Source organism: Triturus cristatus, chromosome 1_2 (genome assembly GCF_964204655.1).
Source record: "Triturus cristatus chromosome 1_2, aTriCri1.1, whole genome shotgun sequence".
NCBI classification, from domain to species: Eukaryota; Metazoa; Chordata; class Amphibia; order Caudata; family Salamandridae; genus Triturus; species Triturus cristatus.
In genome coordinates this window covers 730,514,963-730,542,863 of record NC_140580.1, presented here as the reverse complement: position 1 = coordinate 730,542,863, position 27,901 = coordinate 730,514,963, and the positions used below count along the sequence as shown (strand labels likewise).

Here is a 27,901-nt window from a genome sequence, read left to right as displayed (position 1 = left end):
TGTCCTTTAATAAAAAGGACCAAACTTAGAACTAGCCTATCAGTAGACATCACCCTGTAGAACCTTCCTGAGAGAAGCTCCAGTCCCTCAGATTTTCCAAGCACAAATGCGTACAGGTAGAAAAAACTGAGATAGTTAAGTGAGCCTTCTCCAGGGGAGGCTGGCAGGTTGCATGTGATTCTATGAAAGATTCCAATACTGGAGAACTACAGTTACAGGTAAGTAACTTGTTTCTTACTCAAGTATTGGAGCTTTCATAGATTCACATGCTTGAATCAGAATAGCGAGCAGTGAGTAACACATTTCCATGTCATATAGTAACTGCAGATAGGCACACAAAATAGTAGTTCCTGCATACATTAATATACTCATATAAATACATAAGTAAAGTCATTCAAAGTATACATATATACCATAAATCATCGAAAATGTGAGAAAGTACAGGATGGTGGGAAGGGACCAAAGAAAAGAAGGCTCACCTTATTGAAAAAGATGTCCGAGAACTGCTTTTCCCACTGCCGCATCTCGCTTATTCTCAGCGTCCAAGCAGTAGTGCTTGGTGAATGTGTGTGGCGTCCTCCAAGTTGCTGCACTACAAATGTCAGACTGGGACACACCTGCAAACAGTGCTGTAGATGTGGCTATTGCTCTAGTAGAGTGGGCACGGACTCTTGACATCAGAGGGTGGCCCGCTTGCTGATGACAGAAAAATATGGCACTTGATATCTATCAGGAAATGCTCTGTAGGGAGGCCTTTTTATAGGTGCACTGTACGCTGTAAGAAGTTGATTTGACTTGCAAAATGATTTTGTCCTTTTCAGGTAAAAGTTTAGGCACAGTTTAACATCTAGAGAGTGCAGAGCACGCTCCGCTACAGTCCGTGGTTTTGGAAAGAATGATTTCAAAATAATTATCTTATTAAGGTGAAAGTCCGAAGGAACCTTGGGGATGAACTTAGGGTTTGTTCGTAGAATAACTTTGTCATGATTGGATTGTAAGGAAGGTTCTTGAGTAGTAAAAGCCTGGAGTTCACCAACCCTTCTCGCTGAAGTGAGAGCTAGGAGGAGAGCCACTTTACAGGATGGGAACTTCATGTCCATCTTGTGAATAGGTTCGAAAGAATGTTTCATTATTTGACTCAGCACTGTATTCAGCTGCTATTAGAGGGTGGTTCTGGCACTATGGGCCGCCCGGATTTTTTGATTTTTGAGCACCTAATTGTTGAGCTTTTACTGTGGGGGAGCCTCATAAGTTGGGACTCACCCACAGTGAATGGGGATTTTACTGCTGTCCCCCTGGCTTGACCAGGGCACCACGCAGCAGATGGAGTAAGGGACAATGGGCTGGTTACATGCAGACACATATGTACATGCGTGTGGACACGTGTACGGGCTGCGCAGGGGACATTCCTAGCGTGCGCAGTCCAGGAGCAGCTACAAAGTGAATGGTGTGGCAGGACTTATGCAGAATTGGGTGGTGACATGGAATAGGCTTTATACACTGGAAAGAAACATGTCAGGGAAAGTCAGTGTGTTTTACTGTGTTTTCACTTCATTATTCTCCTATGGGGATGTGGGGCCCATGGCTAGAGTGACTCCCACAAGGCCTACAGATTCCAGACACGCACTAAAGTCCATTGTAGCTGATGTGAAAAGAAGTATTCTGCAGAGTTCAAAGTCATATTTGTACTGCTTTTGGGTCATCCAGAAATGTTATATTTCTCTGTGTCCATGGCTGGGGTCTGGCCCTGGCAGGTTAGATTAATGACCTTTCTTCCCAGAGCGAAGATCTTCCCTCCAAGGGAAAGGAGATAGGTGTAGCTACAGGCCAATCCATCAACCGCTGTCGCTGGGTGCCAGGCACCAAGCTGAACCAAGGTGAAGTCAGCACTGGGAGAAGGGGAGCACGTGGCCAGAGACCCTGGACGGCGCCATTTTGAACAAACCCAGAGGCTGGACAAGAAGGAGGGAGCAGGGGCAGGGAAGTGATGTGTCGCTGTTTGATAGGACCAACAGAGACTACCTGCCAGCCCCCTACTCAACTTTTAAAAAGTGCTTGCACAGGAAGGGAAGCTCTCTCAGGGGTGTGGTCTGTTGAGGCTGAAGGTGCTGGAGCCTGGCACAATGGGCAGTTGGAAGGAGAGACCCCCTGACTGCCCCCAGGACCCTATCAGCACCAGAAGAAGAGCCCAGGACGGGTGGGCAGAAGCAGTAGCCTCTGCACAGGGAGAAGAGAGGCCAAGGAGGAGAGCCAGGCGAAAGGCTGGCGCAGGGAGCCAGTGAAGATAGCTTCCTGCTGAATCCACCCTCTTGGAGACACGGAGGGCGAGGGAGAGTGCTCCCAGTGGCTGGGGGACGCCACCATGAGCAAGAAGACGCGAAAATGGGGCAGATCGGACCCCCAGGGGCTGAGATATGGCCCCCGGAAGGAAGGCAACATTTGACCCCTAAGAAGACCGACGACGAAGCACGTGGGGCTCCGCCGCCGGTCTCAGAGATGACCCCGGGGTAGATCAGGTCCTGGGGGCTGCCCCCAAGGAGAAGTAAAGACGGGGTGCGCCGTTGCGCTCCCCGTGAAGGTGCCCTGCAGGGGGGCCAGGAGCCCACCCTGGCACCCACCTAAGACGGAGGCAGGGGAGCGCCGTCGCGCCCCCCGCGATGAGAGAAGCTAGGGAGCACCGTCGCGCTCCCTGTGAAAATGCCCCCACGAGGTGCCACGAGCCCACCCTGGCCCCCGACGAAAATGGTGATGGGGGCGCGCCGTCGCGCAACCCCGGCTAGAGGAGGAGGGGCCCAGGACCCCATCTCCGGGCCCCGAGGTGGCAGAGTGAGGGGGAGTGCCGTCGCGCCACCCGAAGATGTTCGAGTGCCCGGGATCCCATCCCCGGGCCCGAGTGTGGCGGAGGTGGAGGTCCGGTCAAAGCATAGCCCCGTGTGGCCTGGACAGAAGACCGGGATGCCCATAAGGCTGTGTCCCATTGGCGTCGTATCAACTCCGGGGTCGACGCACACTGCCGGTGCCGATGACGAATCCACCAGCGAAGATTCAACATGAGTGCCTTCCTCCTCTGTGGGGCCCGTAGGCACAGCAGGGAGAGGGGGTAACCCAAAGAAAGAATGGAGTGCATTAGAGTAGGCCTCCATTTGAGATCTAGTTGCCCCGACACCTGGGAAGGGTGGGTAGGGGGGAGACGACTGCTGGGTGCCCGTGCCGGGCAAGGACCGAGCCGCAGGCCCCAGCGACATGCTGCCCAGAGGATGTCCTTGCAACTTGCGTGTATGTTTACCTGCCTCCGAACGACGTTCGCGGGAACGACCCCCGCGATTGATGCCGAACCAAAGGGGAAGATCGACGGCGGGAAGGGGCAGGACTGGAAAGCCGGGCGGCCAGTAGCTTCGTACGACGCTCCCAAAGGGACTTAGGTGTCGTCTGTTGACAGACGTCGCACTCCTCTGAGTCGTGGGGCTCGCCCAGGCACCACATACAAATCGCGTGTGGATCCGTGACAGACATCTGTCGCTTGTAGGTCTCACACGCCTGAAAGCCCAAAGGCATCGCACATTGTTTCCTGACGCCAAAGACGTCAAAAAGGCCCGAAAAACAGGCCAAGGAACTGCTGGTTTTTCAGGATCCGCGTTGGGATGCGAAAAAGGAAAAAACTGATGTCAGCGCGCCGGGGGAGGCATATCTGGCTCCACTGATGTCACGTCCGTGGACGACGTCAGGATGGAGCCATGCGGCGCCGCCCCCCGACGTGCAAGGGTGCTGCTGCAGAAGATTTTCCGGATCCAGTCTGACGCCTGGGATATTCTAAGTTAAAGAATCTGCGGCTACACGTCTCTATCAGATGTATAGGTAATTGAAAATATGCGTCTTGAAGGTCCAGAAACGCCGTGTAATTGTTTCCGTTGAGGAGGTGTAGCACATCTTGAATAGCGATCATGCAGAACGATTGTTTTTTTTCGGAATTTGTTTAAGTTCCTTAAATCCAAGATCGGTCTCCACTTCTTTAACTTCTTTCGGATCAGGAAAAAACAGGAATAGAAACCTTTTCCTTTTTGGTTGAGGTGAACTCATGCTATTGCTCGTTTCTGCAACATGTTGGTAACTTCCATTTTTAAGAGATGCAGGTGTTTTTGAAAGAAGGGCAGAGGAGGATTTGGTGGAGGAATCTTTATAAATTCTAAAGAGTGGCTGAATTGGATTAGGTTTAGGACCCATTGGTCTGATGTTATGTCTTCCCACTGCTGAAAATAATGGGATATTTTAACGCCCACCGAGGATGGAATAGGCGGGATAGAGGCCGACAGCTGGGAGAAGTCATTGGCAGTGACCGGTCTCCTTACCCTGGTGTCCTGATTTTCCTCTAAAGGAAGCAACCACAGGTGGTTGGCGGTGGGTGAACTGGGGCCTGTATTGTTGAGCTGTGGAAAAATAGGCTGGGTAGCGAGATTGTTGGTAGCCTCCTCTATACAATTGGTAACCTCTCCCTCTGGAGCCACGAAAAGGCATTTTTCTGTACTGTATCCATGTCTTTTTTAATAGCTTGTAAAGCTTCATCAACGTGGCTGCAAAATAATTCTTCTCCATTATAAGGTAGATCAAGAATTTTTCGTCTGTACCTCAGGCCTGTATTAAGTGGCTTTCATGCAACCTTGACGCCTCAAAACGGCCGCTCCCGCTAGCTGCCGGAAACCAGTTGACACTACATCCATAGCGCAGTCTATTACTTCAGAGGCGGTCCGCCGCCCTCAAGAAGAATTTTAGCTTCCTCCTTGTCTTCTGGCGGAAGTCTGTCCAAGAATGGTGCCAAATCCGACCACATTTAACTGTTATAACTGCCCAATAAAGCCAGATAGTTCGCAGCTCATACTGTCAAGGTTGACATAGTCGAAAAACGCTTCCCGATGTTGTCAAGTCTTCTGCCTTCTTTATCAGGAGGAGCAAACAGAGGAGCTGAAGGATTCTTAGATTGTCGCTGCGTTGCATGTGAGATCACAGAATCTGGTTTTGGATGACCTGTTAAGCAAGCGGGAGCGTAAGCCGGAGCTTTATATTTTTTGTCAAGCCTTGGCAAAACAGGTGGAACAGTAACTAGACTTTGCATGATTCTCAGTCCTTCATTGTCAAGCATTGGCAACACAGGTGGAACAGTAACTAGACTTTGCATGATTCTCAGTCCTTCTTTGTAAATATATTCAATAATAGGATTAGACCTTACTGATTTTCTGTAAGGTTCTTTAAAATCGTACAGACAACAATCCTGCTAATGCACAGACATCGGTAAATCAAATCGCTTTGCCGCTATCTCCAGAAGATTATGGAAACCCCCAATATCTTCCGGAGGTGAATCCGCTTGTGGGAGAGATGGAGATGCCGGAGTGGGAATGATGTAAGAATCACATTCATCCTGATAAATCTCTCTTTCTTCTCTCTCTATTTCCTCGTCAGAGGACGGCAACTGTTGCACAGGAGCAACTTGAGGAGGAGGCTGAACAATTGGAGACCCTTGCTGGAGAAGAGGGGAGCAAACCTGTGCCTGTGGAAGGGGAGGCGGGAGGAGGAGGAGCCTGTTGGAGACTGCTCTGGAGGACATCTCCTCTTATAGTCTGCCAGCATAAATTGTAGATTCGTCATCAGATTTGAAGGGAGGTACATCATCTCCTGCTGTTGGTATTGGTGTTGTGAATGGTAATATTGATGACCATAATCATCATCATCAAAATCCTCCTGGCATTTGACATTAAGGTCCAATGGGCTTAAATCTGCCCCAAAAAGACTATCATCTTCAGATCCCTCTTCCTCATCATCTTCTTCCAAAAACTCGGATGGCAAAATAGACTGCACCTGACTAGGTGAGGTTAAAGCTGGTGTCAATGACATTTTTGCAATTTTATGTTTTTGTTTCCTCGTCGACGAGCCCGTAGATGATTGCTGCTTCACGGCCCAGTCTTGGTTAATCAACGGAATCACCTTCGTCGACAAGGGCAGTTTCTCATGGTCAGACGACGGAATTGTCTTCATCGACGACAAACAGTCGGAAACAAGAATCTTCGTCGACGGCAACACCGATGACACTTCCGACGTTGACGAAGGTCGTCTCGTCGATGGAGTCGACAACGACAGCGAAGTCAAGGTCCCCGTCAACAAAAGCTGTATCGTCGACCGGTGATCTTTCGACGATGAAGATAACTTCGAAAAAACAATATCCTTCGTCGACGATGAAGGGGCATTACTGGTCAACGACGAAATCGATGCCAAAGACACAGTGACGGTAGTGACTGTACACACTGTTGATGTGACCAGAATCACCTCAGGAGAGGATTTTCTCGTTGAAGTAGGTGTCGTTGACAAGCTACTCATCGCCGCAGCTTAAGTAGGCTTTTTGAAGGTGTGCTTCAGCTTCATAGGCGGAGTTGAAGGTTCTGAAGCTGGATGTTTAGTAGACAAAATCTGCTTTTCTTTGTGAGAAGCTTTTCTAACAGACCCAGCCTGCTTTTGAAAATAATCAGATTCATTTTTTGACCCTTTCTTGGGAGGCTGCGACCAGCAGGGTCATCCAAAGGTCTTTTTTGATGCATTTTAGAGGAAGATTTAGAAGAAGTATGACCCTCCTCATCAGAGACCACCGTGTCCCTGTTTTTAAGCCTCTGAAGCCACAAAAAAGAAGCCTTCCTTCACGATCTTTCGTAGTCTGGAAAGACCGAAGGGGAGCACGGCAAACTGAAAATGCTCCTGGCCTACCGTGAACCGCAGGTAACGCCGGTGGACCTGCAGGACGAGAATGTGAAAATACGCGTCCTGCAAGCCCAACGCTACCATCCAGTCTCCAGGGTCGAGGGCAGCTAAGACCTGAGCCAGAGTCAGCATCTTGAACTTCTCCTTCCCGAGGAAGCGACTGACGTCCCGGAGGTCCAAGATAGGATGCAGACCCCCTCTGTCCTTCTTGGGGACCAGAAAGTAGTGGAAATAACAACCATTCCCTACTTTCGGTCCAGGAACGCACTCGATGGCCCCCTTGGCCAAGAGGGCCGTGACTTCCTTTCGGAGAAGAGCCAAGTGATCCCCCGACATGCGGTGGCACCGAGGTGGCATGGCAGGAGGGGAGGACTGAAAGGGAAGGGGGTAACCGTGGCAGATTATCTGCAGCACCCATTTGTCTGATGTAATCTTGCGCCAGTGAGGGAGGTGGTGGCGGATCATGGCACCCACCGGCGTGGGGTGCTCCCCGAAGCTCAGATTAGGAAGGTTTAGAGGCGGAAGCAGCGGGGGTGGAGGTGGACGGACCCGCACACTGGTTCCCCGACCCTGCGGAAACCACGACCTGGGGCTGGTTCTGCACAGGCTTAGGGGACGGGCGGGCCTGAATGCCTCTACCTTGGCCACGAAAGGAAGGAAAACCAAGAGAGGCCGAGCTCTTAGTAGAAAGGCCCAAGGACTTGGCAGTAGCCCGCGAATCCTTAAAGCGCTCCAGGGCACTGTCAGCCTTGTCGCCAAACAGGCGGGTGCCCTCAGAGGGCATGTCCATGAGCGAGCTTTGGACATCGGGCGAGAACCCAGTCGAACGCAACCAGGCGTGACGTCTCAACGCCACAGTCGTAGAAATCACACTGCCCAATGAGTCAACGGTGTCCAACCCACACCGAATGGCGAACTTAGCCGCATCCTTACCCTCAGCAATTGCCTGAGAAAGGACAGCCTGCACCTCCTCAGGACACTGAGGCAACACCAGAGCAACAGCATCCCACACCGCGTGGGAGTAGCGGCCCAACAAGCTGGCGGCCCTAGGCTGGCCGAAGAGAACAACCGCTTCCCAAACTGGTCCAGCAGTTTGGAGTCCTTATCAGGCGGGCCGTAGGAAAAGCACTCTGTGACGTCGAGGCCTGAATGACCAGGCTCTCAGGCGTAGGTAGGGTGAGGAGTCAAAAAGGAGGGGTCACCGGGCGCCTGGAGACATTTTTATCCACTGGGACCCCCGTGGCCGGCCTCGACCAAGTGCCCAAGAGGACGTCAGTAAGGGCATCATTGAATGGAAGCAACGGCTCTGACAAAGTAGATGCCGTCTGGAGCACCTCGGTGAGGAGGTTGGTCTTGAGGGCCACTGTGGGGAGGTCAAGATTGAGGGCCTCAGCCACCCAAAGGAGGACCATCGTGTAGGAGGCACCTTCCTCCATTGTAGGAGATGGGGAGGCGAACCCCGGGTCAGAGGAGACATCGAGGTCACCTGCCTCCTCCAAGTCGTCCACCCAATCCTGCTCGGAGTCACATTGCTGGGCAAGAGGGTCCTCGGACCCTTCTCAGTCTTCGTCCGCCTCTGGCGTAGAGGGAGCCGGTCGTGGCGACAAAGCCGGAGAAGGGACGAACGGCGTCAGCCAGGGTCGGACAGGAGCTGTCTCCCAATGCGGATCCCAGGCCGGAACAAAATGGTCCTAGAACCGGGGCAAGGGAGGAATAAACGGCACCCAGTGTGGTGCCGGGGGTAGAGCCGAGGGCGGCGCCGGGACCAGAGCCGGCAACACCGCATCTCGTGGTGCCGGAGCCACTGGTGCAGGACCCTGTGGCGCCGGGGCTGGTGCCAGAGGCGGATCCGCAGGGCCAACAGGATCTGGACACAGGACCGCGGGGCCCGAAGATGCACCGGCGGGAGCCCGAGGCCTAAAAAGGCGGGCCTTGGTAGCAAGGAATTCTTGCACCTGTTCTGGAGTCCCCGACGGACCAGTGTATGGCGGGTAGGCCGCAGGACTCCCAGGCTCCATGGGAGCCACCGGGGCGAGGCCCCTGTCTCCCGCGTCCGCCTCCGGGGAGCGACGGGGGGACGTCGGAGAGCGAACAGGCTTCTTCGACTTCTTTTTATGGCATCGCTTACCGGAATCCGAAGGCAAAGACTTGGAGCCTGAGGAGCGACGGCTCCGGACCCGCGAGCGGTCCCGGGAACGGCCCCTGGACCCTGAGCGGCGGCGCGATGAATGCTGGACCGCCAGCAAATTCCTACAAGGCTCTCGCAAGGCCTTGGGGGCCATGGCTCGACAATCCCGGCAGTCGTGGGCAGTCTCCAGGCAGTAGAGGCAAACATCGTGGGGATCTGCCACCTACATATTCCGGCGACAGGCCCCACAGGACTTAAAGCCAGGCATCCCTACGTGCACCAGGAGAAAAGAGAGGAGACAAAAAGTCTCAAAATAGTAGTCAAAAAGTGACTAAGGTACGTGCTCAATCGGGATCTGCACTTGCTGGCGCGAAAAAAGAAAGAAAGAACTGACGCCAGTGCGCATGGGTGGCGCCTAAGTACTCTCCGTGGCGTCATCTCGGCGCTTACGACGCCAGTGACGGACGCGGAGCCACACGACGCCACCTACTGACACGCATGGGTACTGCTAAGCGAAACATTTCCGGATCCAGTCTGACGCCTGGGGATAGTCTAAGGTAAGGAATCTATCACTAACGTGTCTCTTTCAGATATTTGATGCAACCTGACTTGATGTGCCCTTGGTCTCTGCCAACCAGGTTACCAGGGCCTGTGTTCTTTCTCAAAACTACCTTTGTACACCCAATTGGCACCTCCCTGGCCACAGCAAAGCCCCTTGTAAAAGGTACCGTGGGTACCAAGGGCAGTGTGACCAGTGAAGGCCTCTAAGGTCACCCTAAGAGGCCCTGTACCATAACACCCACACACTGCCATTGCAGGCTGAGTGCTCTGGTGCAGAGAAAAGTGAAAAGTCGACATGGCACACATCCCTGTGTGCCATGCCTGCAACCCACTGCTTGAGGTCTGGGAAAGTCATCCCTATAGCAGGGTGCACTAGACTTCAGGTGAGGGCACAGTGGCATGAGCCCTGTGCCCCTATCATGGCCAAGTCCATTCTTAAGACACTATAAATGTAGTAAAGCTATAAAGAGTATATGGTCTGGGAGTTGGTCTTTACGAACTGCACAACTCCATAGTGGCTTTACTAAAACCAGGGAAGTTTGGTAGCAAACTTCTCAGTACAGTAAACCCACACTGATGCCGGTGTGGGATTTAATGTAAAATGCACTCAGAGGGCATCTTAAGAGATTCCCCCTGGAAATCGACCAGCCCTGGTGTTGTTCCTGAATTGCTGCATGCCATTTGCCACCACCAGACACGTTTATGGACCCCTGGGTCGAGAGCCTCCGCTCTCTGGGTCCAGAAACAAAGCCCATGCTGGGCAGAGGTGTCATGCCACCTCCCCCAGGATGGGACGGGGGCACAAAGGGGAAGCTTCAAATGCCTGCCACCTTTGGAAGCTGTCCCTGCCTTTTGCTGCCCCCAGCAACTGGCTCCCACTGGTTCTGGCCCCCACTTTGGGTGGGAGAATTGGTGGGAAAACCAAGCTAGGAAGAGAGGTGTGCCCCCTTTGCCAACCCCACCCCTAAGGTGGGGAGGCGAGGTGACGCACACATTTCAGTCGCCTCCATCTTGAAGATGAGGGGACCCAGCCACGTAGGGAGAGGCTCATGCCCCCCCTCCCACTTGAGGGTAGCACAAAAGGGACCCATTGTGCCTGACGTGCACACCCCTTTAAACTCCCCTAAAACTAGTATTTAGGAGCAACTCTGACCCTTGCCTCATCAGATTCGAGAAAGAAAGAAGAAGGACCGAAGAGTCGTGCTGACCCAGGAAGAAGAGGACACCTACTGCTTTGGCCCCAGCCCTACTGGCCTGCCCGACTCTGATCTGCCTCCAGCAGAGAAACCTACGTGTCCAGCAGCCAGCAGCCCCCAGAGCTTGGAGGAACTGCCCTGCACTCACCTTACAGACTCTGTCTCCCGGGAGCACGGGATGTGCTCAACAAAGACTCAAAGGCCAGCATCTGGATTCAGGCGACTCTGCGATTATGTACCACTATTGCACCTCACATCCACGTACTGAGTTTGAGTGACCCAACACCACAAGGACGTCTCCCCAGCAATCCGGACCTGGGATCTGTTGATTCTCGACCTCCCTCAAGCTTAAAGATGACGCCTGTAGCCTCAACCTGAAGGGTCCCCTCGACTGCGACAGGAGGTGGTAAAAAAAACAGACGCCAGAAGACACTCCTGCACCTGATGCCCCACAGCATTGGGTGGCCCAACCGACGGTGACCAGGCATCCCCCAAGATCCCAACTTAGCTCTCCAGACTGTGGTCGCCGTCAGGAAGTGTCCCTGTCCGAGCCTGCAGCAACTTCCCAGAGCCAAAGGTCTCCATTGAAAAGCACAGGGTACCCGCCGTCTTTTTGGCACTAGGCTGCCCCAGTGCTGCTGGCGGTGCAGCTCCTGCGCTGGTTGTTGGCCCCTGCAGTGCTGCTCGTAACCCCAGGAGCTTTGCTTCCGCACCCTAATGAACAAGTTACTTACCTTCGGTAACGATGTATCTGTAAGAAACATTAGTTAGTTAGATTCCTCACCTTAGAATATCCCCAGGCGTCAGACTGGATCCGGAAGATTTTTCGTCAGCAATACCCCTTGCGCGTCGCTAGGCGTCGTCTGCGGCTCCGCGTCCGTCGTCGGCGTCGTGCGCTGGAATGACGTCGTCGGAGTACTTAGACGCTGCCCTCGTGCGCTGACGTCAGTTCTTGTACATAGCTTTCCGCGCCAGGAACGCAGAGCCATGCAAAGACCGACACTGGTGCCAAAAATAAAATCTAGGGGCCTGAAAAGGATAACCTTAACCCTAGATGTCAGTTCGCAGAACGGGGAGGATGGGTGGGTCGGTGAGGAATCTAACTAACTAATGTTTCTTACAGATACATCGTTACCGAAGGTAAGTAACTTGTTCATCTGAAAGAAACACGTTAGTTAGATTCCTCACCTTAGAATAGATACCCAAGCAATACCATCCCCAGTGGTGGGTCTGCGAACCAAGATCACACCAGAAAGTCCTGGAGGACAGAACGGCCAAAGAAGCCATCCCTCCGGACTTGGCTGTCAAGGCAATAATGCCTGGCAAACGTGTGTAGCGAAGCCCAAGTCGCCCCCTGACAGATGTCCTGCAAAGGGACACCCCGTCCCAAAGCAGTAGTAGCCGCTGTGGCCCAAGTAGAGTGGGCGCGCAGCCCAACAGGAGGGTCCTTTTTTGCCAAGGAGTAACAAATTTTGATGCACAAAACGACCCACCGAGAGATGGTCCGTTTGTGCACAGTTTTCCCCTTCTTAGCACCCACGTATCCAACGAAAAGTTCGTCGTCCACCCGGAACTGCTTTGTGCGGTCCAAATAAAAGGAGAGCGCACGTTTTGGGTCCAGACGGTGGAGCCTCTCTTCCTCTTTGGAAGGATGCGGAGGCGGAAAGAAGGTGGGCAAGGTGACAGACTGCCCAAGATGAAATGGAGTCTCCACTTTCGGAAGAAAGGAGGGACGAGGCCGAAGGACAACCTTGTCCGGATGAACAGAGAGAAAAGGAGGCTTTGAAGATAAAGCCTGGAGCTCACTCACCCGTCTAGCCGAGGTGATGGCTACCAGAAAAGCAGTCTTAAGCGTCAGCAGACGAAGAGGACAATTATGAAGAGGCTCAAAGGGAGCACACATTAGAAATGTGAGAACAAGATTCAAGTCCCACTGAGGCATTACAAAAGGGACAGGAGGGAACGTGTGAGTAATGCCTTTTAGAAAGCGTGTAACTACAGGGGACTTGAAAAGAGAAGGCTGATCAGGAAGCCGCAGGAAGGCAGAGATGGCAGCAAGATAACCTTTCAGGGTGCCCAGGGCAGAGCCCTGCCGGGCCAAAGAAAGAAGAAACAGTAGAACCTCAGAAAGAGGGGCGGAAAGGGGATCCACAGCCTTTGCTGTGCACCATGCCACAAATTTGTTCCACCGGCAGGCGTATACCGTCTTTGTGGAGGGACCCCTGGCTGCCAGAATGATATCACAGACTTCAGGAGGCAAGTCAAATGGCATCAACTGCCGCCGCTCAATCTCCACGCATGGAGGTGGAGGCTGGACAGGTTCGGGTGGAGGACCGTCCCCTGCTGCTGCGACAGAAGATCCTCCCGAAGGGGCAGACGTATCGGAGGATCGGTCAACATATTGAGTAGCTCGGGATACCAGTACCTTCATGCCCAATCCGGAGCCACCAAGATGACTTGGGCCCGGTCGTGTCTGATCTTCTTCAGCACTCTGGGCAGAAGTGGTATAGGCGGAAAGGCGTACAACAGACCGCAACTCCACTCGTGACGAAAAGCGTCGCCGAGCGAGTGCCGCCTTGGAAATTCCAACGCGCAGAACTACTGACATTGCGCGTTCTCTTCGGTGGCGAATAGATCTAGCCAAGGCTCTCCCCACTGCTGAAAGAGACCTTGCGCCACTTCGGAGTTCAGACGCCATTCGTGATCCATCATGCACCGGCAGCTGAGATCCTCTGCTCTGGCGTTCAGAGAGCCCGCCAGATGTTGAACCACTAGGGTGACGCCCTGGTGTTCCAGCCACGTCCAGAGGCGCAGAGCCTCCTGACAAAGGGTCCACGACCCCACCCCGCCTTGTTTGTTGCAATACCACATGGCGGTGGTGTTGTCCGTGAACACCTGCACGACACTTCCCCTGACAGAGGGAAGGAAGGCTTTCAGTGCAAGTCGGATCGCTCTCAACTCCAACAGGTTGATGTGGAGACGAGACTCCGCCGGAGACCAGAGGCCTCTGATCTCCGCCTCTCCCATATGGCCACCCCATCCCAGGAGGGACGCATCCGTCAATACGACATGCTCCGGTTGGGGAAGGGAGAGGCTCTTGCCCTTGACCCAATCGCGGTCCGTGAGCCACCACTGCAACTGCTGTGCAGTGCCCTCCGAGATCAAGACATGGTCGGACAGGTTGCCGTGATGCTGGGCCCACTGAAACTTCAGGTCCCACTGCAGAGCCCGCATGCGCCGCCTGGCGTGATGCACTAGTAGGATGCAGGAGGCCATCAGCCCCAGAAGCCGCAACACTAGCCTGACCAAAACCCAGGATAGAGGCCGAAAGATGGGAATCAGGGCCTGTATATCCCGGACCCGCTGTTCCGGCGGATAGACCCGGAACTGCGCCGAATCGAGAACAGCTCCGATGAAGAGGAGCTTCTGAGAGGGACTCAAGTGTGACTTCGGCACGTTGATGGAAAATCCCAGCAAATGCAGGAGATCCGCCGTAGTCTGGAGGTGGGAGACGACTGCCTGGGGCGAGCCCGCCTTCAACAACCAGTCGTCGAGATAGGGGAAGACTGGAACCCCTGATCTGCGCAGATGAGCTGCGACCACCGCCATCACTTTCGTGAACCCCCCCCCGGCTACACTGGTGAGGCCGAAGGGGAGCACGGTAAACTGAAAGTGCTCTTGGCCCACCGTGAACCGCAGGTAACGCCGGTGGGCCGGCAGGACGGGGATGTGGAAATATGCGTCCTGCAAGTCCAACGCTACCATCCAGTCTCCAGGGTCTAGGGCAGCTAGAACCTGAGCCAAAGTTAACATCTTGAACCTTTCCTTCCGGAGGAAGGCATTGACGTTCCGGAGGTCCAAGATAGGGCGTAGGCCCCCTTTGCCCTTCTTGGGAACCAGAAAGTAGTGGGAATAACAACCACGACCTACTTCTGGGCTCGGAACGCACTCGACGGCCCCCTTGGCCAAGAGGGCCGAAACTTCCTCGTGGAGAAGATTCAAATGATCCCCCGAGATACGGTGGTGCTGCGGTGGCATGGCTGGAGGGGTCGTCTCGAAGGGGAGGGAGTAGCCCCTTCGGACGATTTGCAGCACCCACCTGTCCGATGTGATGGACCGCCAGTGGAGCAGGTGATGGCGAACCCTGCCGCCCACTGGCGTGGAATGGGCCTGAAAGCTCGGACTAGGAAGGCTTTGAGGCGGATGCTGCCGGGGTGGATGTGGGCTGACCTCGTCGTCCTCCAGAACCGCCTCGGCGGAAACCACGTCCGCGACCGCGCGCAGGTTGGTTCTGCGGCTGGTGGCTAGGCGTACATGAGGAGGCACCCCTTCCTTGGCCACGAAAGGGGCGAAAAGCGGAAGATTGCGACCGCGGGGCCGAGAGGCCCAAGGACTTGGCCGTAGCCCGGGAGTCCTTAAAGCGGTTCAGCGCACTGTCCGCTTTCTCGCCAAAAAGGCGAGTGCCATCAAAGGGCATGTCCATGAGACTGCTCTGGACATCGCCCGAAAATGACGTGGACCGCAGCCAGGCGTGACGTCTAAGCGCCACTGTGGTAGAAATTGCCCTACCCAGCGAGTCCGTAGTGTCAAGCCCACATCGGATAGCATGTCGCGCTGCATCCCTCCCGTCGGCCAGAGCCTGGGTAAGTCGTGTCTGGACCTCCTCCGGACACAGGGGCAGCACGTCCTCCACCGTATCCCACAGAGAGTGGGAATAACGGTCCAAGAGATAGGCGGTGTTCAAAGACCGCAGGCCGAAACTAAGGGAGGAGAACAGCTTTTTGCCAAACTGTTCTTGTCTCTTGGAATCCCGGTCCGGCGGAGCGGTCGGGAAGGAGGATTGGGAGGTAGAGGCCTGGATAACCAGGCTCTCGGGGGTAGGGTGTTGGGACAGAAAACTGGGGTCGCCCGGAGCAGAGCGGTGGCGCCTGGCGACGTTCCTGTCCACAGGAGGGACTGTGGAGGGCTTGGACCAGGTGCCCTGCAGAACGTCAATGAGGGCCTCATTGAATTGCAGCATAGGCTCAGTGGAGCTTGCTGCAGACTGAAGCACCTCAGTGAGGACGATAGTCCTCACAGCCACGGCAGGTAGCTCGAGCCCAAGGGCTGCGGCCGCCTTGCGCAGCACCACAGAGAAAGCAGCACCCTCCTCCGAAGCCACAGTCGGAGGAGAGATGAATCCAGTGTCCGGAGAGGTATCCAGACCACTGGCCTCCCCCAGTTCATCTGCCCAGTCCTGTGACAGTTGAGCCTGAGCGGCCATAGGATCCTCGGATCCCTCCCATTCACCCCCATCATCCGATTCCTGGTATGCAGGAGGAAGGATCGGAGCCGGGCGATAGACAAAATGTGTCTCCAGCGGCGCCGAATGCGGCGTCCATCGACGCCGTATCGGCGCCGGGCCCGGAGTGGGGCTGAACTGGGGCTTGACGCCGAGCGGAGTCGGCGTCGGAGGTGGTACCGGTGTCGACGCCGGCGGAGGAGGCGTGACGAGGTCGACCGGCGTCGGCGGGGACTCGGGAACGGGTCCCTCGGGCGTTTGCGGCGTCGAGGCCGGAGCCGTCAACGGCGCCGGAGCCGCCGGCAGGCAAGGTTGCCCAGTCGGGTCCGCGGGGCCCGAAGGCGCGCCAGCGGGCGTCGACGGCGGAGCCAGGTTCCTCATGGCCGAGAGGAAGGCACTGACTTCCGCCGGCGTCGCGTCAGTCCCAGGGACCGGTGGGTATGGGGACCTGCGCGGCGGAGCCGCGGGGGTGGAACCACCCTGACCCTCGGCCGAGTCGCGCGACCGGCGAGGGGAGTCCGAAGAGCGGTGTCGCCTCTTGGACTTCTTGGAGTGCTTCGACTTACCAGAAGACTTGGATCCCGACGACCGATGATGACGTCGGCTGCGGCTCCGCGACCGATCCTTGGACCTCCTCCTGGACCGGGATCGAGAGGGGCGCGGAGCCGAGTGGCGAATCTCGAGAAGCTTACGGGACCGCTCACGTCTAGCCTTCGAGGTCAGGGCCTTGCAGTCCGAACACGAATCCGCGTCGTGGTCGAGGCCCAAGCAGTAAAGGCACCGGCGGTGATGGTCCGTAACCGACATCAAGCGGCTACAGTCAGAGCAGGCTTTAAAACCAGGCATCCTACCGGAGCCGAGACAAGATCAAAAAGGATCGAAAAAGTTAGTCAAAAAGTGACTAAAGGGGTAGCTCTCCCGGATCTGCGCTTACTGGCGCGGAAAAAAGAAGAACTGACGTCAGCGCGCTAGGGCGGCGTCTAAGTACTCCGACGACTTCATTCCGGCAGACGACGCCGACGACGGACGCGGAGCCGCAGACGACGCCTAGCGACGCGCAAGGGGTATTGCTGACGAAAAATCTTCCGGATCCAGTCTGACGCCTGGGGATATTCTAAGGTGAGGAATCTAACTAACGTGTTTCTTTCAGATCCATCATTCTTTTGCTCACCATGCCACCCCAGTTTAGACCTGGCCATATGCAAATCAGTCTTGACCCTGTGCCTCATGGGAACAGTCCAGCCCGAACTGCCAAGCCAGGTCCTCCCATTGTTCTGCATTCTGTCCATCAACTGTTGTTTTTGCATTTGTCACCCCGAGTGGGACGGGTATGCCCAGACGTGGGTCCCGTGCTCTCCATGCCACTGGAATCAAGCTATCCTGGCTGAAGAGGGGTGAAACCCTGAAACCGGTCCTAGGATGCTTGTTTCCAGCCAAGGGAGGACCTGGCTTGGCAGTTTGGGCTGGACTGTTCCCATGAGGAACAGGGTCAAGACTGATTTGCATATGGCAGGGTTCAAACTGGAATGGCATGGTGAGCAAAAAAAATATGGATTTAGGCCCAGATCTCTGTACTGGGGTGAATGTATGACATTGTTCTGCATTCTGTCCATCAACTGTTGTTTTTGCATTTGTCACCCCGAGTGGGACGGGTATGCCCAGACGTGGGTTCCGTGCTCTCCATGCCACTGGAATCAAGCTATTCTGGATGAAGAGGGGTGAAACCCCGAAACCGGTTTTAGAATGCTTGTTTCCAGTCCAGGGAGGACCTGGCTTGGCAGTTCGGGCTGGACTGTTCCCATGAGGCACAGGGTCAAGACTGATTTGCATATGGCTGGGTTCAAACTAGAATGGCATTGTGAGCAAACAAACAATGGATTTAGGCCCAGATCTCTGTACTGGGGTGAATGTATGACATTGTTCTGCATTCTGTCCATCAACTGTTATTTTTACGTATATAGGTATTGCGACATCATAACCAACGCTAACGATGCCTAAACCGTCACACGGAGCCGAATGGAGACACCCGACGGTGACGGCATGGAGCAAGGGGTATTGCTCTGCAAAAGTTTCCGGATCTAGCCTGACGCCTGTGAAATTAAAAATGTTATACTGACCTGGTGTGGTCCTTTTCTTGTGTGAAAAGCTTACTGACTGGCTATAGTGGTAAATTAAATTGCTTTACACCCTCCTGAATAAGCCTTAGCTGCTCTCCACTGCTACCCCTTGAGAGCTCTGGTTATTGATTGGAATCAGTGCACAGTGCTTCACCATAGGTGGACACTATATACTGAGCCAGCCTCCTACTTTCAAAACTGAAGAAGGTCTCAATTTGTTCCAAATCCCGTTCTGGACCGACAGAGTACTGAAGTAAATTCTTTAGGGTCTACGATGGCATCGGCAATACCAGTAGTGATTGTAATGGTAAAATGATGGGCAAAGGTGAGAATGCTGATGCCGCAGAGTCCAAAGAAACCTCTGGCATAATGCTGGAGGTTGCATATGTTGACGGGTGTTGTCTAATAGATGTGGACAAAGATCATTTTGTCGTTGATGATATTCTTATCGTTGACAATGTCTATGCCGACGATTCAGTCATCAACAATAGTTTAATTCTGGATGGTGCCTTTCTAAATGGTTCTGTATTCCACAATGCTTCAATCGTCAATGGTCTTGTGAAAGAAGGTGGATCCGTCATCGACGGTGTCTTCTTCGATGAGGAGTGCTTAATTGATGAAGCATGTGATAACTTCATCAACGAGGAGGTAATTGATGGCTGTATCATCGACTTTGATAATGCAGTCATCAACTGAGGGCATCTCTCCGAGAAGGACAATCCCATGCCAGCATAGGATGTCTGTGAAGTATCTTTATTCATTGTGGCAAGAAAGATAATCTCCTGCGACTAAGTTTCTCTAGTTTACTAAGAGCTATTTTTAGTGCCATCTTTCTTAGAGGTATAAGGCATAGGCTGACCAGATGTCTGACTTTTATGGGCAGGATCAGAAGGTCCAATAACCTGCTTGGAAGCCTTTGGTTGTGGCTTCTCGTGTCAATTATGTTGCCTTACCATGGGTATCTGAGGTGGAAGCTTCAGTTTTTTCCTCATAAATAGCATATGCTAGTCACCTTTCTCGATCTTTGAAAGTCCTGCGGTGAGAAGGTTTAAATATTTGTCTTCCCACAAGATGTGTAAGTCTTGAAGGTATTTTTTTGCAAGGAACGCCAGCCATGAAAAGATGAAGAACAAGTTACTGACCTTTGGTGACGCTTCATCTGGTAGAGACTCTATCTAGTCACAGATTCCTTAACTTAGAAAATTCCCCAGCCTTGGTTACTTCCTTGTCAGATAAGCGGGAGCAGGTTAAGAGTAGCTTAAATCTTTGATTTTCTCCTGAAAGAAAGTGCGAGCAATCTCTTAAGGATTTCTCACTTGACCATACGGCAGAAAATCTGGCGGTTGGAAGCCTCTCGCAGAATGGTACTTGAGGGTCTGGGTCGCTGATTGGCTGGAGTGTGGGTCATTTATAACAAGGGGAATAGAGTACAAAACGTTTTGGGTGATGTCCAATGTTAATGAGTGTGAGGTTATAGGGCCATGCTAACATTGTTTACCCAGGTTCCCAACCACTGGGGAATGAATTAGAGCATGTGAATGTATGAAAGGTCCAATGTTTGAAAACTAAACAAATGAACCTTTTTCACCACAGCATTCAATCTCACAAACACCCTATCTGGAGGCAAGGTCAGAAAAGCTTTAGGCTTTTTGAAACTGTCTTCAGCCACTGCCAGAGAGTTGGACAATGGATGATCTGAAATAGAACAAGGATCACCCACCACAACCAATGTACTTGAAATGAAAGACACATATACTTTTTTCACAAAATGCCGGACTTGGGATTTTTAGAAACATCTTTAGAAGGTAGAAAAATTCATGCAAACATAACGAGTACTTGGTGGATTGAATTCCAACATGAGCTGACACCATGGTAGGCACAACCACGTCTACCAGAAACTATGGTGCAGTAATGGAAGGCCTGGATTTTGCAGATCCTGCAAATTGTCAAGAATCTCATCACTTTAACCAATCAGCTGCCACTACGATTCATCAAAAATACGATTTTGTTTTAACTCAACAAAGTGAACATGCCAATCACCAAAGTCACACATGACCTCAATTTTCTGTACCTAGGTTATCAGACCTTTACTTAAAGGTCAATCTGAGACAAGCAGCATGCTTAAGGCTGTCATACGGACTAGCCAAGCACCATAAAGCTACAGTCTTGTATGTAAGTACAATAGCACATTGTCTGCACCAATAGATACTTGAAGGTCTTTTACTCATGGTGAGAATAAAAATAGAAAAAAGCCAAACAAAATTAAACTGCCTGACCTTTGATATCAGCTATCAGCTTTCTGTGCATTTTGGATTCAAACACCTCAGCATACCTAAGGCATCATGGAACAAACAATGTTTGTATCCCCAAGTTTCACATAAAAAGCCAAGTAGCAAGACAGGTTAGCTGAGTGCATGGCAACTGAAAAACTCCTATGCCAGACCCGAAAATGTCTGACCAGTATCTACTCTGAAGAGAAATTATTCACTTTACAATTACTAAACTCTAAAGCATAACCTCTAGCAAAAGATTGAAAAACATACCCAGAAAACGTGTAAGTGGCAGCAATGTAAATAAAATTTTCATAATACAACTGTCGACTGTCTTGAAAATTATTCATATTGCAGACGATTTCTGAAGAGCCTGCCCCCTTCACCGTTACAGAAATGAAGGGTGGCAGCGTGGGCTCATCCCATGCATAATCCAATGATGAGGTTGGCTTCACTTCAGTGCGGAGTCTTGGCTCTGCCACGCTATGTTGGTTAAATACCACTGGGACCTATAGAATTAGGAAGAAAGAACAGAGGGTTTGGGTGAAATAGGAAGAGCTGGATATCGCCGCAATCCTCGATTCCACTATCATGTCTGTGAGATTTATGTGCTTACACTTCAGCATTAAATACCATTTGTACCTAGTCAAGGAGGCTTCGCCTTCCTGAAATATATGTGCCTTCAAGACATTCTGTAACACTCCATTGACTCAACATCAATTTATTTTTAATAGTACATTAAGAACAAGACATTTTTACAAATTTACATTTTCTTTTTAAAATGTAAGAAAAAAGACACATAGCTGGATAAAATACAAAGGTATCCAAATGTAATAAAAAAACAACAAAGAAGAAGCTTTACAACACTAAAGAGGGAGACAACTTATCTTTAAAAACATACATTCTTAACATTTTTAAGTCAGCGAAATAATGTTTTAACAGAACATTTAACTAATATCTGCACTGGCAGCTGTATAATTGAAAGATATTTCACTGAGTCACAAAATACATTAGGGACCTTATTGAGAGTTTGTTGAATGGAATATTCCATCAAAGGAGGATATCCAGTTTGCCTTTCTATACAGTGGATGGCACATCCACCATTTTTGTGACAGAGTATCCTATCTGTCAAACACTAAATAAGAACCCAAGGCAAGACAATGCCTAGAGGTGGGAGTAGAGCAAGCTCAAACCAATGTTTTTTAAGAAGGCAGATAGAATTTACACAAAGCAAAAATTGGTAGGTATGCACAGATCTAAAAGAAGGGGATTAGGTACAAATGTCTCAATAAGTGTAACAGTGCATAGGAGGGTGGGGTTTGGCTTCTATCACTTGATACAATTAAAGAGAGTAGGGTATGAGCTTTCCTATGAGCCGCTCTCCATTCAATTCCACAGCTACCAGTCTTTATAGTCTGCCTTAGAGCGCATAACAGAAATGGAAATATGACACCTCCCCAAGATGGTTTACTGCAATCACCTACTATAGAGCCATGGAGAAGCCAAAGAGGAATCATAAAAACAAAACCAGAAGAGAAAGAACACAGAGACAAGAGAAATGCAGAACATAAAAAGTGGGATCAGTTAAAAGAGTGGAGAGAGCCCCTAGACATTGGTCAAATAATCAGAAGGTAATACGAGGCTAAAGTCCTTAGATTTGAAAGGCATGATGGCGTCTGTAGAGGCTACCTCCAAATTCTTCACTACAAAAATTAACTGGAAAATAATATTCAAATTTGGATAATGGGGTAATTTGGATAATGTATTCTGTCTAGAATGAAATTCTGTTTTGGAGTAGAGGCGGTATACCATCTGACACCACTATCTGTTAAAGTACCACTGCACGTCTGTCTTTAAAATTGACTTGTTTCCTAGTATAAGTAGCACATTTCTTGAAGAGTGATAGCTTTTCTGCTTTTCTTTGGAAAATCTCAGAAAGGCAACAGAGAATAATTCTGAGATGCACTATCTGTGGACAACTGCTGGCAGTTAGAGCCTCTAAGGAGAGATAGGGGTCATCGTCTCTCCACCTTATTAGTATCTATGTCTCTTTTCCGTGTTAATGAGTGTAGCTGGTACGCTGCTTCTTAACATACATTTTTCTGAGGATTCCTAACCTGACCAAGGGGAATACTGAGGCTTGTGATTCTATGAAAGATCCAGTGCTGAAAAAGAGATATAAAAAGGATAAAAGATTGCACTGTCACAACTCTATTAAAGATTAATTTTTTGCAGAACATTTGAAGCAAGGACCAAGTTACGGTAACACCTTATCTGGTAGAGCCTCTATTGACGCACAGATTCCTTACCTTAGAATTTTCCTTGGGCATCAGACTGGATATAAAAAGAAAATCATGAGTAGTACCCCTGCGCATTGGTAGGCGGCGCCATTTGGCTACGCATGTTGTCTTCAGTGTCGCCTGCACTGGAAGTGACGTGGACAGTGCCTATTTAAGCACTGTGCAAATGTGCTGTAGTCAGTTTCTTTCTGCAAGTTTCCACGCCACAAGTGCGGAGCCATGAATAGTACTGGCCACTGGTGTGTGAAAACAAGGGCCCTGAAAGGGAGAAAAGCCATAAATCTGTAAATCTGTTCGCAGAGCGGGGAGGATGGGTGGGTTGGTAAGGAATCTGCAGCTAGATAGAGTCTTTAGCTGATAAGGCATTATCAAAGGTAAGGAACTTGTTCCTCTGATAGACCTCTAGCCACAGATTCCTTACCTTAGGATAGACAGCTAAGAAAAACTTTCAAGTAGCAGGGTCTGTGAAACAATTTCACACAAAAAAATGCAGCAGGACAGAACAAACAAAACACCCGTCTCAATGGACCTGACTGTCCATGCAGTAGTGCTTGGTAAAGGAATGCAGAGATGCCTACATTGCTACCTGGCTGATGTCCAGGACAAGAACTCTGTGTGCTAACGCAATGGTCGCAGCCTTGGCTCTGATGCAATAAGTAGGCAAACCTGCAGGGGGTTGCATCTTGGACAATGTAGGAGGCAGGCTTAGTATATGGTGTACACTTATTTAAGTGATGCACCTTGCATTAATCTAGGCAACTCTTATGGTGATTCTAGTGGTCTTGGATACTCATAAGATGCTCTCAATGTGGTAGCTGTAGGGAGCAGCCTTCAGGCTTATCTTGAAGGGGGTTAAACAGCTTGTTTTAACAGTTTAATCATGTAGTGTAGGTTAAACTAAAAAGAACCACACAGTGTTTATATAAAAATGCCTATTTATTGAACAACACTCACTAACACGTTGGTATATCTCCTACTGATGAGCTGCGACCATCGCCATCACCTTGGTGAAAACCAGAGGGGAGCTGGTAATGCCAAAGGGGAGCACAGTGAACTGAAAGTGCTCGTGGCCTACCGTAAACAGCAGGTAGCGCTGATGAGCAGACAGGACAGGAATGTGAAAATAGGCGTCCTGCAAGCCCAATGCTACCATCCAGTCTCCTGGGTCCTGGGCTGACAAGACCTGAGCTAGACTGAGCATCTTGAACTTTTCCTTTTTGAGGAAGTAGTTGAAGGCTCGCAGATCTAGGATAGGACGCACACACTTTTGCTTTTTCGCGACCAGAAAGTAGTGGCAATAACAACCAAAGCCTACTTCTTGTGCAGGAACCTTCTCTATGTCTCCCTTGGCCAAGAGAGTCATGACATCCTCCTGAAGCAAAGTCAGGGGATCCTCCGTCAGCTGGTCGTAATTTAGAGGCATTGAGGGAGTGGTAGTTTCGAAAGGGAGGGAGTAGCCCTTTTGGACTATCTGGAGGATCCACCTGCCCAAGGTGATATTCTGCCAATAGTTAAGGTGATGGTTAATCCTGTCACCAACTGGCCACCAATGATCATGAAGGGCCAGACTGAGAATTCAAGGGAAGGAGGAGGGAACGGGCTGACCCAACCTTTGGCCGACCGACTCATAGGGTCGGAACGAGCAGCGCACACGGTCGCTTAGGGGTTGTTAGTCTTGTGGCTGGGGGATGGCATGCATGGCTGAAAGCCCCTTCTGTAGCCACAAAAGGGTCGAAAGGCAGACTGGGGACAAGTGGTCAATGAGAGGCCCAAGGACTTGGCTGTAGCCTGCGAGTCCTTAAAGCGCTCCACCCCATGTCTGCCTTGTATCCAAAGAGATGGAGGTCATCAAAGGGCATGTAAATGAGAGAGGCCTGGACAGCCCATGAAAAGCAGAAGTCCTCAACCAGGCGTGGAGATGAACAGCCACCATCGATTAAATCAATCTGCCCAGCAAGTCGGTTGTGTTGAGACCAAAACAAATGGCTAACTGCAGCATCTCTCCCATCTGATACTGCTTAAGAGAGGATGGCCCGGGCACATCCGGGACCTGTGGCAGCAGTTGCACAACCATTTTCCACAAAGTGTGGGAATAATTGCCCAATAAGCATGTGGTGTTCTCTGACTGCAGTGTAAGGCTGGCAGAAGAAAACATGTTCTTACCCTAACTATCCAGCCTCTTGGATGCCCTATGTTGGGGAGTGGAAGAGAACGCGCTTTGGGAGGCAGAGGCTTGGACCACCAAGCCCTGTGGGGTAGGGTGGATTGTGAGGAATTTTGCGTCACTCGGTGCAGGGCGATGGTAGTGGGCAATTGTCCTATTCACAGGAGCTACAGTGCTGGGCTTGAACCAAGTCCCAAGTAGGACATCAGCTAAAGCCTTGCTGAAAAGCAGCAATGGTTCAGAGGAGGAGACACCAGGATGCAGGACCTCCATAAAGATGTTCGACATGACTGCCACCAAAGTGAGCTGAGGGCCCAGACATCAGCTGCCCTTCGCTCACCATAGGGTATGATGCCCCCTCCTCTGTAGCCATGGTAGGGGAAGAAAACGGGGTAGAATCTCGAGAGGTATCAAGTCATCACCCAATTCCTCATACCATCCATTTCTTAATAAGACTGGTCTTACAGAGGGTCCGGTGACCCCTCCCAAACTTCATCCATTCTTAGCCCTTCAGAATAGGGCTGAGGAAGGGACCTGGAACCTAAGGGTTCTGTTGGGCGGTCGGAAGGTGCCGATTCGGCTCCTGGTCGTCGGGTATAAGAATGGAACTGGCACCGTCGGTGGCGTCGGGAGTCTCAGCATTGGGACCAGGGAAGGTTCAAGTGGTACGACCGGCATCGGTCTAGATCCATCGGCGAATCCATGGGGTCATTAGCGCTGGAGCTCCGGCGTAGAACCCAATTGAGCCCACTCTGAGCCTTCAGGGCCTGAAGGCATGCTGAAAGAGTCAGGCCACCCATATATGAGGCACATGGCGTCATAAAATTCTCTGAGCTGAGCAGGGGTTGAGCCGGCTCCAGGGAAGGCTGGGAAGCGAGGACCCGACCGAGGTGCAGGTTTCGAGGAATGAGGCCTAGAGTGTCGAGACTACTCCATCATGTTGGCCGACAGACAGGGAGAGGTTGAAGCACGCTTTCACTTCTTATGTTTCGTGTGCTTCTTAACTAACCGAATCGACAACTTCGAGTAGGAGGACGAAACTTTGGGACTCCTGAAGAGGTTCCCAGATCTTCCTCTCGACAGGGACCTAGAACGAAACCTTCTGGGAGAACGCCGAGCCGCAAGCATCTATATGTACTGCTCCCTCAAACCTTTTGGGGCCATGGTACGGCAGTTGGAGCACGACGTTAAGTCATGGTCATGCTCCAGACACCAGAGACAAACCAGGTGTGGGTCTGTCACCGACATAGCTCTGTGACACGCGCCGCACGGATTGAAACCAGAGGTCTTCTTTGACATGAGGAAAAAACCTACACCTAAAAAAGGGGTCGATAAAACATCTAAAAACGCCTGTCAAAAAGTGACATAGGGTAGCACTCTCCACGGATCTGCATTGGCAGGCACGGAAAGAAAAGAACTGACGTCAGCACGTCAAGGTGGTGTCTATATAGGTGACGCAGAGGTCACAACTGCACAGAAGTAATCTTCAGCTAGATGTCTCTAACAGATAGGTCTGCACACTATCCCCACAAATTTTAGCCTTGGTGCTTGAGCCGTTTAGAGACGTGGATCCATCATGAGGGGTATGCAATGAGAGGACAAAATATACGCAGATGACGTGCTGCTGTATGTGACTAGCTCGGCTGATGCAGAACATTACTTCTGGGAAATACTCGTGATATCTCACAAACTGGCATAAATCCCTGCTCTACCCACTGAAGGATGAGATGCTGCGGCAGCCACTGGACTGAACGGCGGCAGTGTAGCCTACGGGTTACATAACACCAAATGCGATTTGGAACGCTCTGCTGATGTAAGACTTAAGACAGGCTGGAAGTTATTGATGGTTGAGCCGGCGCAGGCTGACCCGATGATTGTTGTCCATAGGCTGTGGCCCACCCCCTCTTGGAAGACCGCACCTATGAATGGTTGGGGTCTTCTCCTGAGACTGATGGTTTGCTTGCAGTTTGGTTGGCTGGTCGTTGGGGAAGGAGAGTTCCTGTTTGCGGGTGTTTTTGTAATGATTCGCTCTGTTTTGATTACAGGGGTGCTCCTAGATCTATTCCTTGGGAACGAGGTGGGAGAGAGGGGGTGAGTGGTGTTGTATTGGGATGAGTTCTCAACAATGGCATCCACACATTACACATTGAAGCCCCTGACATGGAATATTAGAGGAATGGGTTCAAAGACCAAGAGGCAGAGTATGCAGAGATATCTATGAAGGCGGGGAGTGCAGATAGCCATGCTGCAAGTGACACATCGTATACAAAGCGAAGTGGAGAAATTGCGCAGAAGATGGGGGGGGGGGGTGAGGTATCTGTGCAATCCTTCTCTGCGTATGCTATGGGTGTGTTAATTTGGTTGAGGGTGGGGGTAACCTTTGAACCCTTGCATACACTGGTAGAAACGGAGGGTAGATATGTCTTGCTGAAGGGGAGACTGCTCGGGCGTGATAATACATTGAGTAGAGCATGCGCCCCAAATCAGGATCAGGTGCCCTTCCTCTAGGGTCTCACAGCCCTTATGGCTGAAGCAACAATGGCAGATATGATCCTGGGGGGCAACTTTAATTGCGTGACTGATACCACACTATATCGTTCACAACCCACCACTACCAGGGGCTCAGGCCCACCGCACAGCAACAGGGTTCTGGGATTGGACGGGGCACTGGGGGCTGAAGGACATCTGGAGAACACAGCACATGGGAGATAGAGATTACTCATATTACTCGTCCATGCATCATTTACACACGAGGCTTGATGCCTTTTTATGCACCCTTGGCCTTGGCCATTCCATCACCCACAAGGAATACCTGGGGGACACATTCTCAGACCATAGTCGTTTGCAGTTGAATTTTCAGCCTTTAGGGAAACGCCCTTTGATCCCACTGTGGTGACACAACCCGCTGATGTTGGAGGATATTTGTTTTAAGTAAACCATGGGTGCCGCCATTGATACCTACTTTTCCAAAAATGCGCAAGCGGCGCCACAGCGCTGGTGGAATGGGAGGCGTTTAAGGTTATAAAACGGGGCATCGCTTGGGACAGTCGATAGGGGTGCAAAGTGAACTGCACCGGGAGCTGGGGGAGCTAGAGGACAGACTACTCGGGTTGGACAATGTACAGGGAACAGGAATCAATGACTTG

General features: G+C 51.4%; 1 protein-coding gene across 2 annotated transcripts in view; it reads right to left on the bottom strand.

The window, feature by feature from the left end:
- VPS13D (vacuolar protein sorting 13 homolog D) overlaps positions 1–27,901 on the bottom strand; it is a 2,738,381-nt gene that overhangs the window by 916,703 nt on the left and 1,793,777 nt on the right. For both annotated transcript variants that reach the window (XM_085608633.1, XM_085608634.1), the window contains exon 54: positions 20,565–20,800. In XM_085608633.1, the coding sequence (XP_085464759.1) occupies positions 20,565–20,800 (236 nt within the window). The remainder of the gene's footprint in view (positions 1–20,564; positions 20,801–27,901) is intronic.